This window comes from Hibiscus syriacus, unplaced genomic scaffold (genome assembly GCF_006381635.1).
Source record: "Hibiscus syriacus cultivar Baekdansim isolate YM2019G1 unplaced genomic scaffold, ASM638163v2 tig00110017_pilon, whole genome shotgun sequence".
Taxonomy (NCBI): domain Eukaryota; kingdom Viridiplantae; phylum Streptophyta; class Magnoliopsida; order Malvales; family Malvaceae; genus Hibiscus; species Hibiscus syriacus.
Window position 1 is genome coordinate 1,171,044 of NW_024062565.1, and position 18,723 is coordinate 1,189,766.

General features: G+C 33.7%; 1 protein-coding gene and 1 long non-coding RNA gene across 3 annotated transcripts in view; one reads left to right on the top strand and one right to left on the bottom strand.

Moving 5' to 3' along the window:
* The window catches only part of LOC120212911, a 24,622-nt gene extending 18,886 nt beyond the window's left edge, over positions 1-5,736 (top strand). Inside the window, exon 3 of the long non-coding RNA XR_005524748.1 lies at positions 5,516-5,736. This is a non-coding gene — a long non-coding RNA (uncharacterized LOC120212911). The remainder of the gene's footprint in view (positions 1-5,515) is intronic.
* Positions 3,608-18,442, bottom strand: LOC120212906 (inositol hexakisphosphate and diphosphoinositol-pentakisphosphate kinase VIP2-like). 2 transcript variants are annotated; one of them, XM_039211092.1, is made up of 30 exons: positions 18,161-18,442; positions 17,914-17,973; positions 17,523-17,569; positions 17,307-17,390; positions 15,715-15,778; positions 15,185-15,338; positions 14,792-14,862; positions 13,339-13,443; positions 12,858-12,950; positions 11,623-11,697; positions 10,459-10,544; positions 10,061-10,267; positions 9,880-9,979; positions 9,724-9,794; positions 9,086-9,167; positions 8,721-8,879; positions 8,350-8,392; positions 8,056-8,138; positions 7,857-7,919; positions 7,705-7,779; positions 6,941-7,066; positions 6,543-6,784; positions 6,283-6,327; positions 5,681-5,747; positions 5,369-5,440; positions 4,934-5,187; positions 4,796-4,853; positions 4,497-4,664; positions 4,225-4,299; positions 3,608-4,079 (listed from the first exon to the last, which is right to left on the bottom strand). In XM_039211092.1, the coding sequence occupies exons 1-30, from the start codon at positions 18,233-18,235 to the stop codon at positions 3,813-3,815; spliced, it is 3,171 nt and encodes a 1,056-aa protein (XP_039067023.1). In that variant the 5' UTR covers positions 18,236-18,442; the 3' UTR covers positions 3,608-3,812. The 2 variants fall into 2 exon arrangements, with proteins under 2 accessions (XP_039067023.1, XP_039067022.1); XM_039211091.1 differs by having other exon boundaries at positions 18,143-18,442.
* Positions 18,443-18,723: the final 281 nt, after the last annotated feature.

The window sequence follows — 18,723 nt, forward strand, 5'->3', positions numbered from 1 at the left end:
TTGTTTCTAGAGGTTACGGGTTCGAGCACCAACAACTGTAACAGGGTGATTGAGCGTTCATTGTCAAATGATTGAGAGTATTTAGAACATATACTACATTGTAATCACGTTAACTTACTCAAAAAAATTATTAATTATTTTATTATTAATTAAAAGTTATAAAGTTAATAGATGTTTAAAAAATTGAAAAAGGACTAATGTTAAATTATTAAAACCAAGTAGACTGGGTCCAAAGATTGAAAAATCCAGCAGAAGAGTCAAAACGTAACAATAAATAAGTGTAATTAAGACCCACCATCAATTCATGAGTACAATTAAGTCCCAATTGCCAATTTTTGTTTACACTGGGAAAGCATTGAAAGCAACCCTTTGCATTCGTGTCTTATAATTTGTTTTTATTAATATGGGTAAGTAGAAGGCTTTATCTGTTCAAAGATAATTCGTGATCTCTCGATATTGAACGCTCACATACCTGACATTTATGGTGCTCAAACTCGGATTTCTCTAGGAATAACAACAATTCCTTTACCACAGAGACATTTTATTCGTGATCCTTCGTGTCTTATAAATTCTAATATTTTATGTGAAGAAAAAATAAATAAATTTGTATGAAATGAAATAAGCATGGATTATGTATGTATCAGGTAAAGATTGGGTTACCAACCATTACAATTTTCTCCATTTTTCCTCTCCTAAATTTTGAGTTTTTGTCAAAATCTAAAATTATTAAAATAATATAAAAATAACATGAAAATAATCCTATTAAAAAGTTGTTTTTAATTAATATGGAGTAAATATAAGATAATATATTATTTTGAAAATTTCTCGGTTAAATTACACATGTCACGTTCTAATAGTTTTGAAAAATTAATTAAAAAATAAAATATTATTATATTTATAAAAATCCTAAAAATTACAAAAATCCCATCAAAATCCTAAATCCCTAAATCTAACCCGTTGATGTTATCCTTGTCGGCCATGATCACTGATGAACTCCCTACCATCTTTTGAGTCATATGTCGTTATACTTGTCGTTGATTAGTCGTCGGGATCGCGTGGGGTCACGATTTACTCTATGGGATTCGCGGGGTACAAACGTTGATTGATTGCGACTTCATAGGGTTATCGATTGTCGAAGGGAGGTGAGGTCGGGTGAAGCTTTGTCGTCGACAAAGGGCAACAACCGACATAGATTTAAGGGTTAAAAATGAAGATTTTCAAAGTAGTGACATTTAAAACATTAAATACTTGAATGATTCAAAAATATTGAGTGTTTGTTTGAGAAATACAATATAGTTTGGGCAATTATTTTATAACTATGCCTTTAAATTAAAATATGGGAAAATTCTTTTCTTTTTCCTTTAATGTTTGAAAAGACAATTCACAGTTGAGATTTCTACTTTGGATGCCAAAGTAGAATCAGAGAATGGTAGACAAAGGGTAATTATTTGATGCTAAGGTTAAGAAAAAAGTGGGATTAAAAGGGGAAGAAATTCGTATAAAGGAAAAGAAAAATTCTATACCGTTTGACACAAACACTGCTTAGTACCATTAATAATGAGAATTATTAAATATTATTAATTTAATTTATAAAAATTTAAAATTTTAAAAGACTCAACGTATAAGTATAATTTAGTTACAAATTTAAAGATAAATTAGTTAAACAAGCAAAAAAATATTTAAGATTTTTTAATTTATGAGTTGATATTTGATCCAATTATTTTTAAAAAATTATAAAAAATAATAATATTTTATTTTAAATAATTTATAAATTAAATTAATAATATTTAACGGTAATATAATAATGTTCATCCAAAGGGAAAAAGGTCTTTTGATAATTGAATCAGCTTTATGTTGAGATGCGTATCATTTTCTTTAGAAAATTTGGTATCAACGTATTCGTAACCATCACGTTTCTTCCTTTTTTTAGAATAATCAAGTGCGTTAATTTTTTTTTAAAAATTTCAAGTGAGTTAAAATTTATATGTAAAGAATAAGCATCTTTATTTAAATTTAGGATAAAGAACGCAGATGATCTTCGATTATAGAATATTATTTTATCAAGTCTTTTGATAATTAAAAATTATATAATGATCTTTTGACTTTAGAGTGTGATTTTGTCTAATCCCGACTATTAAAAATTACAAAATGATCATCTAACTATTTAATATGTTCTAAACTTATCATTTTTCGTAAAAAAATTGACAATATTTTAAGTTAAATATTAACCGTTAATTATTTAATATTAAAACATAATGAATAGTCAAATGACAATTTTATAACTTTTAATACTCGATATATTTAACAAAACATTACTCTATAATCGAGACCATTTATATCCTTAAATTTATGTTTATTTTTATTAATTAACGTTTGCATTTTATTTTTCTATAAATCTAAAAAATTCGAAAACATGGGCTATGAAATAGTATTACTCAAATAACCCCGGTCCACGTATATAAGATGAGATATTTTATGATTAAAGTTGTGATGACGTGGATAACAACTTTGATGTTCGTCCACTAATATGAGTAATTTTTTTTAAAAATATAAAAGTTTCATTATAATGAAAAAATAATTTATATAATAATTAAATTTTAAAAATATTATTTAATCTATTTTAATCATAGATTTGAAAACTATGTTTTTGATTCTTCAATCTAATCAACATTTTTATCAACGATCGTCGATCACAGTCAAATTGATGTTATTTACAATCAATCGACAATCACCACCAACCTTAAACAAAGATGATAATATTTTATAGGGTAAATTACACATTTAGTACATACTTTTAATCTTTTTAAAATCATACCAAAAAGTTTAATTTTTATTTTATTTTAATAATTTTTTTTTATTTCATTTTAATACCCATTTAAAATAAACCATTAAATTTTGAAAATATTAAAATCTAGATACTAAAAGATACCACAAGTGATATTTTAAATACTAACAATATGATACTAAAATTAAACAAAACTTAAACTTTAAATATAATTTTGAAAAAATTTGAAAGATTAAATACTAAAACATGCCAAAATTAATAGTTTAGATACTAAACACATAATTCACCGACTTTATAAAGGGTAAAAAATTGCATTTTTGTCATTGAATTATTCTAAATTGCATTTTTGTCCTTCAATTGAAAATAGATAAATTGACCCATCTACACTTCAAAACAAATAAAATGATTCCTCTATTAAAAATCCCACCCATTTTAACAAATAAGTCGGTCCATGTACATCTCAAAACAAGAAAAACAATTCTTTTAGTAAAAATCTCATGATGTAATAATTATAAAAAATATAACACAATAATGTTTATAATTCTTTTTATTTAATAAAATAACAAAATTGTGAGGAGAAAACTGTTTTAGTAGAGAATTTCTTGGTTGTTATATATTGACCAGAGAGGCAAACAAACAGTGAGATGCATCATTAAAACAAGGCATAATGTAAAAATAACCCACGACATTTTTTTTAGGGCAAAAAACCCCTTAACATTTGATTGAATAATCACTTTGTCCCTTATTTTTTATAGGACATTTTAGCCCTCAACGTTTCATTTTAAGTTAAAAAAGCTCTTATTTTGGAGTGTTAATCGTATGTTAACTAATGTTTTTCATTGATAGAGGGAGCTTTTTACCCCCAAAGTGAAACGATGGGGCCAAAATGCTAAAAAAGAATAGGGGCCAAAATGATCATTTTAGTAAATGTTGGGGGATATTTTTGGTATTATGCCTTAAAACATCAAAAGAAAAAAGGAATGGAAAACTGAAGTTGAGAAAGGAGAATTAAGAAGGAACACACTTGTTACTTGCCATTGGTATGAGCAGCATTCTTATGGAAAGGCCAAAGATTCACCAGTCGCTCGAGCACCGATGCACTTTTGGAGAAATAACCCGAAAATCCGGCAGGAACTGACGGAGGTGGGAAGTCTTCGGCCGGCATTGCAAACGGGCGAATCATCTTCTCCATTTTCTCTAACGTGAGATAGGATCCAAGTTCTTGCAGCCTTTCCGGACCATTTATCGGCAACGTATGCTCTTGGGGAAGTGAAGCAGCCTTGCTATCATTCATCTGTCAATGCAAATTGCATTAGCTTAGTTTTGTTTCATGCAGCCAGCCAACAAGCAAAAAAACATTTTATATCCCATGAAATCGAAAAATATTCGAATTAACTTCAGATTCTGATCATTTCTCGTTGTGAATTTGACAGTATTACCTCCAACGGGGATAAATCTGCACCGCGGCTAAATGTCAACTCGATGCGGAACCTTTTCGGGTCTTCTAATGCTACCTGTAATTTCAATTTCAGACAAACCATAAGCTCAGTATAACTCCTCTGCTTACCATGATTGCTTATGGAAGCATAGGCTTATTGACTTCCTAATCTGGACCTACAGACCTATGTCACTCAGACTCATGAACGAGTATCAGATACAGTATGTATCGAACACGTATATAATCGATTATGTAATAAAATACGGCACATACATCTGTATTCTCGAACAACCGTATCACGATGTAACTCATGTAGTCAAGCTCCTTGGTTTTATATAAACGCTCTAAAGCACTCTGGCAGATGAGACTATCTTCTCCCTGAAGAGATTCATCCAGGTTACAGTAACGAAGTACATTCATGAGCGAATGGATATGAGATTCCTGTTAAACAAATCAGAGCCATAGGAAAATCGTTGTAAGTACATACAGAAAATTCGGGAACTCGTGTCTGTCGGGTCGATGAAAAAGGCCTATTATTAAATAACAATTGAACTATCACGATTTGCACTTACTGATGTGAAGTAAAGGCGTGTTCGCACATGGCGCTCTGGTGTCTTCACATTTGCATACCTGAAAGAAAAAATATAGAAATATAAGAAGATACCACTGTAGAGAACAATAATACGAGTTAAAAGGTTTTATATACCGACTTCGGGTCCAAACGGTATTTGGTTTCTTTATCATCGTCATCATCTGGATCTATTGAAATTTCACTTGCTGTGCTAGATAGTCTTGTGTCATCAGCATTGATGAAGAACTTTGGTGGGGACTCTTTATCATCATTTTCGGTCTTTGTCGATTTTGAGCACTTGTCTTGATTGCTCTTTAACTCGGCAACATTGAGGGCTTCTTCACGAGTATTCCTCAGATCGATCAAAATTTTACCCAACAAACGGCGCGCAATCTGACAGAACAGAACAAAAATTAGGGAAACATTAGAAGTTCATTTGCATTTATGAAGGTTGCAAATGCACATTGTTAAAAGGGGAATCAATAGGAACATTTTATAAATAACATAAACGTATGAAAGTATAATCTTGTTCCGGAATCTTTCTAATTGAAAAAGACGTGCAGAAAATAATCACCTTTGAACCAATTTTTAGTTTTTGCTTCGGATTAATTCCATATTCATTTGGGATGACGCCATCTGCAAGAAGCTGCAACAACATGCAGACCAGTCAGACGTTAGGATAAAACGCAATGTTCTATAAGAAACCTAAGCCAAATGAAAGAACATTAAGATGTAGTCATCAAAAGAAGCAACTATGATCATGTAGACAAAGAAGTCAAAGTACATAGACAAGTACGGCCGGATAAGACTAAATAGAAAAGAACGGCTAATACAGTGATTATAAGAGATCAACAGCAATTTCTCTATGGTGGTAAGATGTTTGTACCTGGGCAACTTTGAAGAGCTTATCTATACCTTTCAAATTAAGATGAGCATTGTGCAGAAGATCATATCTGTTGGAAAGTAAGTCAATCAAACATACAAAATTTCTCAGAAAGAAACGAAGCATTTAACCTTTTAAAGCCAATGACTTTCTATATTTATGAACGTTCCAAAGATTCATAATCAAGACGGAACAACTTGCTTGAATTTTGGGAGATATGCATGACAGATTTATCCAAATATCAAGTGCCATGTTGTGCAGTGCATTTGTTACATTACAGCAAGATGCATCTGCAACCTCCTCATCACTCCAGACCCTAAATTTTAATGTGCAGCAACCTCCTTAAGAGAAGCAAATGTTCAACCCTATACCCAATACCAAGGTGATATGAAACACTAGGCCACTCGATCTGTCTACACCATCATTGATGGTTCGTTTCCAAGATCCAAAGAAGGTTCACTTCAACTATAATGTCTGGTGCTTGAATGCAATTAAAACCGGGACGAAAGGACATTTACACACGCTTTCTGAACTAGTTTTGGTTGTGCATATAGTGCCTACTTTCTGGCAAACAAATTTCTAATAGAATTAAAATATATACTCACTTGCAAGAGTCATAAACATCAGGAATTTGAGTGATGTCAAAGCGTCTGCAGGAAAGTCCATTGTCAGTAAAACCAATAATGCTAAAATAACATCTTGGGCAAGAATCACACTTTCAAGACGTCAAATGGAGAATTATATATAGTTTAAGAATGGATAATGCTCTTCATACAATGCACATGAAAGACAATATAACACAACTGGCAGAATATTCAGAGACCTGATGCAGAAGTATAGTGAAGAACAAACCATAGATAGTTACCCTTTACGTTCATTATACAAATCTCTTTCAAGTTTTCTCCATCGAGCATACATTAAGAGGAATCCCTCACTGCCACAAGGCAATCCAGCAGCAATACGATCAATGTCAATATTTGTCTTGCCAAGAGCTTTTGCTTGGTCATATGGAGGAATCACATCATATGGGCTTGCTTCTGTAAGAGTCTCATCTTCATCCATGGCAAGCAGTCTGACTTGTTCAGTAACCTTCTTAGTCAAGGTTACCTGGTATACAAGGGGTTCAAAATGAAAAAAGGGATAACACAAAATTGGAAATAGTTACAATAAAATTTTGTGTTGCATATTCTCGTGGTAACAAAGGGAGTGAGGGAGTGAGGGAGTGACTACAGTGTTGCATATTCACTCGTATGATGAAATTACCAGTTTGGGAAGGAGCTCAGAAGCATTAGAAGGCAATCCAGCTCCGTCAGTCATCCAAGGACCTTTAGATGTTCCATTACTATGATTTTTCCTCACACCAGTACTTATAACTTCATTCAGCCTAGCCTGCAAAATATAGAGAAATCTTAAAAAAAACACTCAAAAATGTGAAGGAACGATTTTACCTTGAATGATTTATCCTTATACCCTATCCTAGGTGGAGGATCGGGGAGGTAACTTGTGGAATAGATGGAGAACAAGGTTGTAGAAGACAATAACTAATGACTGTACAACTAAATAATATGTCCACAGAAATATAAACCCATTGTGAAACAGACACCTAGAGCTTAACATTTAGATTGTTCTCAAACACTATATCAAAGTCTCTTTAGTCAATTGACCCAATGTTTCAATAATGCCCACTTATTCAGGTAATTGATAGATAGACCCAGAGTTTCAATAATGCCCACTTATTCAGGTAATTGACCCAGAGTTTCATTTGGACCCATGAGCTAACTTATTTGATTTTCCAGAATATATCCAGGTTACTCAAGATCATAAATAAGCATTTTACAGGTGCTCTCCTCATGGCCCAATTAAATAATCAAGTTATGCAGAAGAGTACCTTTCGTAGTTAAAACTTCATAATTCATACCAATGGATAGATAACTTAAATCACTGACCAAACCAAGAACCCTAGTTTAATGTCATATGATACACACACAAAAATGCTTGCAAAATTTAGGGAAAGAAGGGCTATAAACCTTGGCTTCTTCCATCTCAGTGCTGGCATTGTCAAGTCCGTCCAACATAGAGGAATCCTTGCTAACAAGGGAGACCTAAAAAGAAGACCAACTCAATCATGCAAATTCAATATTAAAAGCAGGAATGCACTCATTAAGGGAACATGACATACCAGGATCGGTGTTAGTTGCCCTTCAAGGTCAAGCAGGCCTTTAGCAAAAGCAGCTGCAGACATCTGTTAAAATGATTTAATTTACAGACCTATTAATGATGCTAACGGCAATGACAAGTTTATAGCAACTTAGTTCAGAAGTGGCACAAATAGGAAAAGATCAAAATATATACTGATTCATCTATGAGTTAAGGCATACCTGAACTCGGCCCTCGTCAGAACTGTAAATTTTCAAATCATGACGATATGTGCTATGAAGGCGAAGAAGACCAGTACCTTCACCTGTAATTTTATATAAAAATCCATCAAGAAAAAAACAACATACTTCTGAATTCGTCACTATTTTATCTACCAAGCAAACAACATAAATCTTAGGAGTCAAGATTAACTTGAGCAAATACTAAAAAGATTAACATATCTATAATGAGCTCAGTCCTCCCACGCAAGGTGCAGACTACTAACAGTCAAAGATAAAAAGATCACTGTTGGTAACCTGGATACATATTATTTCGGAAAAATCTACCCAGCTCTTCTGCCTGCACAAAATTAAGACACAAATTATGCAAGAGAAAAGAAAAAGGAAAACAAACAAATGAAGCAATATATTTTTATATAAATTCTTAAACATGTCCAAAATGAATTTGTCCTAACCATTGTCCACTTTAAATTCAACTAACCCTTCTCACTTAAAACTTTCCAATGATATCCCTTCTAATTCAAATTCAAATAATTTTCTAAATTTTATAGGATAATTTGGCTTCTCAAGTGAAAAGATGTTCTCTTTATAAGCTACAGGGTAACTAAATAAGAAGTACATGAACTAGTAATATAGGTAAACATGAAAGGGAGATTCATATTTATTACCTGCTTCCTCCCAGCATGTGTAAGGACACCTCCATATTTAAGAACCATCAGTGCTTCAACAGGCCGTTCTTCTTCACCTTCACCATTACTTTTTGGAGCTTTAACCCACTTAAGAGGCTTTAATTGAACCTTTCTATAAATACCAGAAAAATGTCCTCCCTGGAATCAAAAGCATTTAACATTAGACAGCAGCCCCATATTAACAAAAAAAATTCTAAAAAAGGGATATTATCTTCATCATGGAATTAGCAATCATGAACTTAGACATTCACAAAAAAGTGGTTCGCCCAAGAGCAACAATAAAATGAATTTAGCAAAGCTGGTAGACTGACAAAAGAAAATCATTTCAAGATAACATATATAACCTCCTCAAGTACTGCTTTAACTTGACGAAGCTTTTCAGCATGCTCAAGATCTTCTGCTTCACTATCACTTCCATGACCTGGTCTATTTCCCATAAATAATCAAAGATAAATCATTATTGATCTTTAAATAAATTCAACAATCCAAGTGGTTAAGTACTTCCTTTATAGAAAAGTAAAATTAAAAACCATACGCAGATATTGCTACAGGTAGTAAACACTGCACGCCCTCCTCCTACCCCCACCCCAAAAGATAAAAATAAAGAAAGAAAAGAGGATGTCCTTCAAGATCTGACAACTACAAGAGGGCAGCTCAATTTTTTCTTTTGTTTTTCTTTCGCTTCAGCTGTCAAAATCACATTTTTTTTCCTCTTTTAAACTAGCCAAAGAATGTTAGTTACTTCTTAGATTCTCTCATTCAATTAAACCATAAATTAAATAGTTAGTGATTAAATATAGCCTCATTAAAACAAACCTCAATCCCTACCCTACTAAACTTGTTGCAATTCCTTTTCCTGTCCAATGACAAATCACTGTTACAAACTCTTGCTTTTGGTCCTTTGATGTTTTGAGTGGCAGGGAGGTGGATATTATAAATTGTTCCTGCTAGATCAGAAAAATTATGAAATATGAAGAGCTACCTGTAACGGGGTACAAGCATTCTTGTAGCATCCAACAAATCTTGCAATTGAACGGCACTCTTAAGCTTTGTCTAATAAGTGATAAAAGAACAAACAATTGCTTAGGCAACAGAATCTATTTGTACAATAAAGGTAAGGAAGAAGTGAAATAATCACCTCAGATCTGGGTCTTCCCCCATTGTACTTTAGCATCAGGTTCAGCAATTTTTCCTCAGTAACCTTCAATTTCACTTTCTGCTTCGGAGTTCTATCACCACTGCCCATTCAGGATACTTTTTGAGTACAATGCAACGATTACTAGGAAAGGAAAAATAGCAAGGAAAATGAAGCAACATACTGGCGAATAACTACTATAACACAGCGTAGCTCCTCAGACTGCCCAAATGTCCCCATGAGTCCACTTCCTTGACGAGTAAGTCCCTCAGAAGGCTGCACTGGTTCATTTACTTTCCATGGTAATGTTGGTGGTATTGCCGAGGAAAGATGAGGAGCTTTTGCATCTAAAAACATTTTCCTCAGCACACAAGCAGCATCATCGTAATACCTGTATAACAATAGAGCCTGTAAGTCTTTTACACAACAAATAAACAAGACCGGAAATAACATTACTAAGTTTAGAACCATGGAAAATAGAAACATCAACTAAAGACAATACAAAGCATAGTCAAATGAAAAGACCAATGACAACAAAACCATGGATAATCACTAAAGCGGAGAGAAGTTGATTAGTATTACTTGTGAGAGTTTTTAACAAAACTCCATCCATTCACATCACAAACATAAGAACATCCATCCGAACGCAAAAGATCAAACCCACAAACCTGCAAGAAACCAAAATAGTTATCAGAGGGACATTTCTGTCAACACAGGGAAAGTGCATAATTTTTAATAAACCCTATCTTTTTATGTTCAATTATAAGAGATGACAAGTGCAATTATTGCTCAACGTCTAGATAACCTCAAAAGAACATATACATTAAATTTCTTCAACTGAATGTGTCAAAATCATCCGTGTAATAGTAGTCTCATTTGTTTAGGAGTCTTTTATGATAAGAAAGATAAGTCTTAGGAATCTTTGTAATCTCTATCTTTAGAAGAAAAGTACTATAAGAAGACAACTAGTCAGTTTATTTAAACTATTTGTAATCTCCTAATTCAATAATCAGATTTGTATTGCATTAACTCTTCTATTCTTTCCTTCTCCTTCGATTTATTTGTGGGCCATAACCCACAGGTCCCAAGATCGGAACCTGGCTCTGATACCATGTGAAAAATGAAAACATATTTGTTTTTCTGTATTTTTTCTCATTAATTGCAGTATACAAAGTTAGCCTTTTATAAACTAGAATTTCACCTAGCTAGGGTGCTTAACAACTATACAAATATTTGAAATTTAAATTAGAAATAAAATCAATCTAATCTAAACAAACAAAATAACAAACTAACTAAATGTATTCACAACTCACATTATTCTCTTATATTATAACACAATGAAACCATTCTTCATAAACCAAATTGATAATAAATTCAACATGTATACAAATCAGACTTAAATGGAAACAAACTCCTAAAAAAGAAAATCTAAGAGCTAAAATATGGTGGTAAAATTTATGATAAAGCATTATGAGTAAATAATTTCTAAAGAAGCTAATATGAGCTTATGCTCAAACTTTTCAGAAAAGATATTCTCAATGCAAAAGAAATTACTATGAGCACAATTCAAGCAAATAAAATTTCAAAGGATCAGAATGAGAAGAAGAAAAAGAAGAAGCCCTAGTCGAAATAAAAACAAAAACACAGATAAGTAGTTTCCAGTAACACTTGCAGAAAATAAATGGTCACATATTCACAATGGTCAACACCAAGGCATCTGGTGCAAAGGAGATTCACTCAACATACCGCTTGCCTAAATGCCATGCAAACTTCCCGTGCCATTTGTTTTTCATTAGGCGTCAGCAACACAGGATACCTGACCTGTCATATAGGTAACAAACATAAGTTTCAAACATCGGTTGTCCCTTGTTCCCATATGTAATGGGGTAAGGGGGAGGTAAGATAGTAGGCTGCCCCCAACACTAGGTTGAGAGCAGCTTTCGTAGGAGACCTCCAAATTATGAAATACCCTCCATGGGACTCGATCCCACGACCTCAAGGTTAAGAACCTTATGCTCTACCAACTGAGTTGGATGGTCATTTACCCCAATAAGTGTAATTGCACCAGATCAACTATCGGAGCAAAAGCGGTAGGTGATTAGAAACTAGTGTTACATGTTGAAGACATCAATCATAATTGATTAACTATACTATCATATAAGTAATAAAGATATGTTCCAAATATCATGTCTTCCGATACGTCTAATAGCATTGTATCAACTATAAAGTGGTAGGTGCTTAGAAACTAGTACTACGTGTCGAAGAGATCGATTATAACTAATAAAGCTTTCCATAACTTTTAACTGGGCATTTAATGGTAAGTGATCGGCCACAAATCCAAGCAAATAATTTAAACCTTTACTAGAGTAAGACATAATCAAATTAGAAGCTTTGCATATGAGATCCTACTCGCTATCATTTTATATATAATTTCTGCTAAACTATTGATTTAACCTTGCATTTTACTGTCCATTTTTCACCATGTGGGACTGTGAAGGTATGGACAATGATTTAAGACATTGCAAGTGATTATGGAACATCTAAAACAATATGTGCATCATAGAGCACGGCATATTTACCTTCTTTGTCATGTTTTATGTATTCCAAATTTCAAAACTTTAAATCTAATGACCTGACTTTAATTTATTCCACATAACACAACCTGACTGGCTCATTCTCCTGATAATTGAGTTCAACTAAACAAATATGGTTTCATCAACCACCTCAACTCTCAAAGATGATAACAAAAGTACTCCACATAGGTTGAAATTACATACTCGATGTCCACAGGAAAAACATCCTCACACAAAAAAACTGAAACTAAGGGACAAAGTTTGCTTAGAATCAAACATTGACAAAGAAACAAATTATTAAAAGAAACTGTTCGGAGAAAATATAGGGATTTATGGATATGCACTCACGTGCATGCATCAAAGAGAAGCAGAAAACATCCTTTGGATAATATATTGCAAAATACTTACTTCTTTGCCATCAGGGTTTCTCATAACAACACCATCAACAACAGGAGACTTCCTAGCCTCTGCATGAGCATATTCAGGGCCAACAGTATAGACCTACATTCATTTGACAAGATGAACAGAAAAACTTGAGAGAGAGAGAGAGAACAGTAAGAGTATTGGTTAATGCTAAAACAGAATCTCAGAAAGAAAAAAAAGAACCCAATGTATGATCTATCTGCAAGTAGAATAGATGTTATCATCAATACAAAAATCAATCCCAAATTACGCCCTGAATTAATAGTATTAAAAACCAAAGAAACAGCAAACGTGAGGTACCCGTGATACACTATTTCCCTCCACTCTCTTATTCAAACACAGTTAAGCATAGAGTATGCTTCTTGAGTGCAAAAAGTTCAGCAACAAAAAAGAATTTAGTTTCATACAAGTACAATTTTAAACAAAAATAAATCAACTAGAAAATATTTCCACCAAAAAGCACAACCTTGACATCTGTTCCTCCTGTCGGCATAAACTCCTCATATATGTAAGAACCGTCACGTCTTACTCTTCTAACATCAGGATGGAACTCACTTGATCTGTTCCCAACCTAAAAAATAAAGAAGAAAAACTATATCACATTACAATTTAAATTTATCAGAGAGAATACTTGAACAATCATGGACAACTATTATTGACTGCCACATGTAAAAAGAAAACGAGAAAAAAAGTATTTTCCAAACAATGCATCATGCTTTTAAAATTCACATAAGAGAAAAGAGGGGTCACTGGGATTGATCATCTTTCTTGTCCGATGTGTAGGAGGTGTAAGGAGTCAATTTCACATCTGTTTTTGTATTGTGAGGTGGTTTGGTTTCTGTGGTCTAGATTTTTGAGGGACTGGAACGTTTCTTTTGTGGTTCCTAAGAAGATTATTGATTTTTTAATTATGTGGGATGATTTAGTTCCGAGCTCAACTATTTGGAAATTCATTCCAAGGGCTGTGTTGTGGTCGGTTTGGAAATGCAGAAACGATATTATTTTCCAGAAAAAGGTGGATTCTGCACTGCTGTTTTTTCTTGTTAGGTTCAGAATTGCTACTTGGTTCGGGGTAAGATTTAAGGATGTTAAAATTCCTTTCGATTCTCTAGTTGGGGATCTAAAACTGGCAGATTCGAATGGAAGACAGAAAAAATGGAGTTCTCCTCCTACGAAGTGGGTTCCTCCTCCAGAAGGTTTCCTTAAACTTAATGTTGATGGGGCAATGGCTAAGGGTTGGGACAAAGGTGGAATAGGTGGTTTGATTCGGGATGACAGGGGTTTGTTACTTGGTTCATTTTCAGAAAAAAATGGAGGTGGTCCTCCTATTCTTGCTGAGTTAATGGCGATCAACAGAGGTTTGACTCGCATTGAAGAAGTAGGCTCTTCTCCAGGACAGAGAATTATCTTGGAATCGGACTCAACCACAGCTATGAAGTGGATTAAAAATCCAGATCTATGTACCCCTTTATTTCAGACCTTGGTTAGAGGTGTAGCTACCAATGTGGAAGGAAAGGGCATCATTTCAAGACATATTTTGAGAGCTGCTAATTGGGAAGCGGATGAGTTAGCAAAAGCTGGTATTGGTTGATCAAGTGGTATTGTGTTGAGGTTCTTTAGTTGTTATGCTTACTCAGTTTCTAGGTTTCTGGTTTTACTGTTGCAGTTTTTTTTATGTTTTTAAGTCTTATGTCAAGCAGTATATGACTAGGAATTGGTTGTATGTTATGATTCTGAGTAATAAAATTCAGAGGTGCTCTTTTCCTCCTTCCTATGTCCTTCATGTTACTGATATAACACGTAGGATATGAAGGGGGGTTTTAATGAGGCCTATCTTTTATCAAAAAAAAAATCACATCAGAGATGAAAAATTACCAAAATAAAAAGTTCTAGCCAAAAGTTCAAATAAGTATTCAGACCTTCCTAAACAGATTCTTCATGCCTCCACCTGCTGAGCTTGGGTAATATATCATTATGCTATGATTATCCCCTTCAAGAAAGAACAGAATAAAGTTGTTAACATGTGTAATGGAGAAAAGGGTCAACGCTGCTATTGCAATTATGAATTACAAAAGAACAAGAATCCTTTTCAGGCATCATTAATTACACTTCAAAAATTAATTGCATGTAGAAATGAGAATAATTGAAATGCCCACTAGTTTATCTTTTTCATGATCTAACATACTTTGCATGGAAGTTCAAGCTTTATGAAAACAAGAACGTCACAAAGAACCATATTAAATTCATTCTCTGGATATTGGTGAGAAGCAAATATATGCATAAGGTAAAGAAAATATAAAGGCTAAATTCACCGTCAACAGGCTTCTCCACAAATGGCTTCCAAAAACGATTTCCGTGGACCTCAACATAATCTTCTTCTTCAATAAAATAATCCAGCTCTTGGTATGGTTCTTCTCTATTTACCAGGGCATATCTTGGAACAGGAATTCCATACATTTCTAGCCGCTAGAATCAAAATCAAATAGTTCAGTCAGTTTTAATCAATCAATCAATTGCTATATTAGTGTGATACATTTCAACTATTTATGTGGTTAGTTCTCATTCAAGCTCAAAGGATTTTTTTCCCTCAAAGCATATAAGCTTTGACCAATTATGGTACAAGACTTAACCTTACTGTCAATCGGTTCAAAAGTCAAAATATTACAGAAGCGGCAGGAGAAGAAAACACCTATTAGAGTTTCCTCTCTCAACATCTCAGGTCAAGGCAGTATAAAAGTGACTGCCCTGACGTCCCTAGCTGAGGTGGAAAGTGTTCTTGGTTTTCCTAAGTTGATAATGGATCAAAAACCTTGACACCAAGATGGAAGTTTAGGATGTATACCTCATAGACCTTCCGTCGATCATGGAGAAGGTGTTGTGGTTCCAACTCGTTCACAAGGAATGGTCTGAATCATAGGGAAGAAACAGTTGCAAAACATAATTAATTACTGCTTACTAGGTATAAAAAAATATTATAAAGAGAAGAGGAGGAAAAGTTTTCTTATACAAAGAACTAAAAGGATCAAAACACAGTAATTAACCATTAGACAATTATATAGACTAAAGAATTAGAAACTACGACGGAAATCAAATTTACAATATTAAAAAGATTGGTTCTGCTGAAAAATCATATTTAAGATGAACAATCAGATGAAGACGCCACTTAGATTGTAGTTCAATAAAATAAGGCCAAATTTAGTGCAGATCTACACACGAGTAAAAGATTCAAATGATCGTACACTAGTGGAAAACATGACACTTAATATGCAAAGGTGGCTCCTACTGCGCTCATCCATGACCCAAGCTGGCAAGCTTTAATTCGCCTACCTCCATTAGAGAGAAATTAACTAAACTGTCAGCTATACGCTGCTCTTGTACATTATCTAATCAACTCTATCTCTACAGTGTCCTAAATATATTTCAATTGTAATGGTCTTAATCTTCTACATCTTGATGGATTGATGGGGAAATCTTCGCATGCTGATGCTGAATTAACAGCTTAAATATCCATAAAGTATCCTTAAAAGGTTTGATCCCAAAGGTAAAAAGTATGAGTATTACGGTCAAAATTGTTCAATCATTATATCAAGTTTTTCGTGTTAAGAATCAACATTAAGCAACTGTAAAGGGTACTTCTATCTAGGTGAGGAGATGTTACAAAATAGCAAAACGCCTTCTAGTGGAGAGATAGCGGAGAGAAAGATTGGAGCAGATCCTGGAGGACAAGTGTCGTAGGTGATGATGGAAGCAGTGGATGGCTTGAATAGATGAAAGATGAGGTGAAAGTTACGGTGGTCGTAGTGATTGTGAAGAGAACTTTGCAAAGAGAATTTAGAGAGTCTAAGTTCACCAAAAGATCAAAGTCCTCAAATGAAACGTTCCAACCCCTATTTATAGCCCGCTCAAAGTTGTTAAAGTAACGGTTATAGAAAGACGTGAGGAAACATGTAACAAATTACTATGTAATGTGGCTTAAGTCCGTAGCTTTTTTATATAGAAGTTGTTATCAAGATTGGATCCACAGATTTCCCAACATGAAGTTGCGCCCAAAGTTGGCTCCATAATTTTCCTTATGTGGAAGTTGTATCCAACATTGGTTCCACAACTTCCCCAAATGTGGATTTTGTAACCAAAGTTGGCTCCACGGCTTTCCAAATATGGAAGCTATGCCCAACGTAGGCTTCACAGATTTTCCAACAACGTTGGTTCCTCGGCTTTCCCAATGTGAAAGTTGTGCCCAACATTGGCTTTTCTAATATGGAAAGCTATGCCCAAGTTGGCTCCACAGCTTTCCCAATGTGGAAGTTGCGTCTAAGTAGCATTGTTTCCCAGATCATTAATCACCAAAAACAAGTATCCACAATAATCTTATTTTGACACTTGCACATAGAATACATCCATGAAAATAAACAGAAAATATATATAATAACTTACTTCCTTAAAGCAGCATATGCTTCAGCTTTCTCAAGGGGATACCCAGAGGAATAAAATGCAATCAAACAATCACAGATTGACCACCTGAAATATGCAAAATTATAATAAATAGAGAGTTCCGATAACAAAGATAATACCAATTATAACCTATATTATCAACAACTTCATAATGTAAATCAGAGACACTATGTTCCAACGAATTAGCTGAAAATGTACCTTTCTATCGGTTCCTCAAGAATAACCTTATCGCCAAAATGTATAATCTACAAAAAGATAAAAAAACAAAGAAACATTGCAATGCAAGGGATTACTTTCAAAGGAAAAATGCAACGCAAGAGATAAGAATAAAGCAACATGGCTTTTAACACGCTCAATTTCACGCGTACACGCGCTAACCAATCCCCCCCCCCCAATTGCTTTGAAGAAAAAATGTAGAACTTACACACACACAAAAATCATAATTATCCTCCTAAAAAGAAAAAAAATACATCGCACGAATAAGAAGAAGTTATATTTCTCGTAAACTAATTCACGTTTCATAAATTTACTTCAATTTTTTTAAAAAGGCAGATTCATTTAAGTATAACTAAAAGTAAATCTGATCTACCTCAAATTCGCCAAAAGCCTTAAGCCTGTCAAGAATTTGTCCCATTGGAGCTGAAAAAACCTGAAAACACTTAAAATGTTTAAATCAAGAAGTGAGCAATATATACTAAACTAAATACAATATAACTCACATATCATCTTAATACTGTTTTAATTTTTTTTAAAAAGAGTACTATAATTTCTGTATATTTATTAGAAAAAACTTGAGCTAACAAAAGAGAAACAAAAACCTCGCTTCCGCATTTCACCTTCTTTTCCATGACGCAGACTCCAATCGTTATCTTCTTATGTCCTCTAATCTCTCCTCCATCTCCTCCTCCCATCTCTCTTCCTCTTATGCTCGCTCAGGATAATAAACTAACTTCAACGTACAAAAGTGAAGCGAAAACTCCGATTTGAACTCTTCAGCTTCCGATCACCGCCACAACGCCAATCCCAGCCGGAAGTTCCTCCGGAGACGCGTATTCAATACGGTATACGTAGACGAATACGTAGGCAAGATCTATCAGAGTTTCAAACAAAAAACAAACAGAGAAACGATTCGGAGAAGAAAGAAAGAAAGAAAGAAAGCAATGAAGGCAGGAAGGCGGTGAGTCAGTCACGATAAATATTTTCGAGACGAAAATGACACGGAACGTTCTTGGAGGCAAAAACATAAATAAATAATACAGTTAATTTTAAATAGATCACCAAATTAGGTTGAAATAACTTTTAATATTTATAAAATTATTAAAATATTTAAAATCATTAAATTTCATTATTATGGTATAATTATTTTATAAAATTATAATAAATTTTTAAATTTCATTAG

Excerpts from the sequence above, each read along its gene's own strand:
- LOC120212906 (XM_039211091.1), bottom strand. The coding sequence starts at position 18,235 with ATGGGAGGAGGAGATGGAGGAGAGATTAGAGGACATAAGAAGATAACG. Across the intron at positions 8,139-8,349 it reads CCGAAATAATATGTATCCAG|GTGAAGGTACTGGTCTTCTT; the intron begins GTTACCAACAGT and ends ATAAAATTACAG. Across the intron at positions 7,920-8,055 it reads CTGACGAGGGCCGAGTTCAG|ATGTCTGCAGCTGCTTTTGC; the intron begins GTATGCCTTAAC and ends TCATTTTAACAG.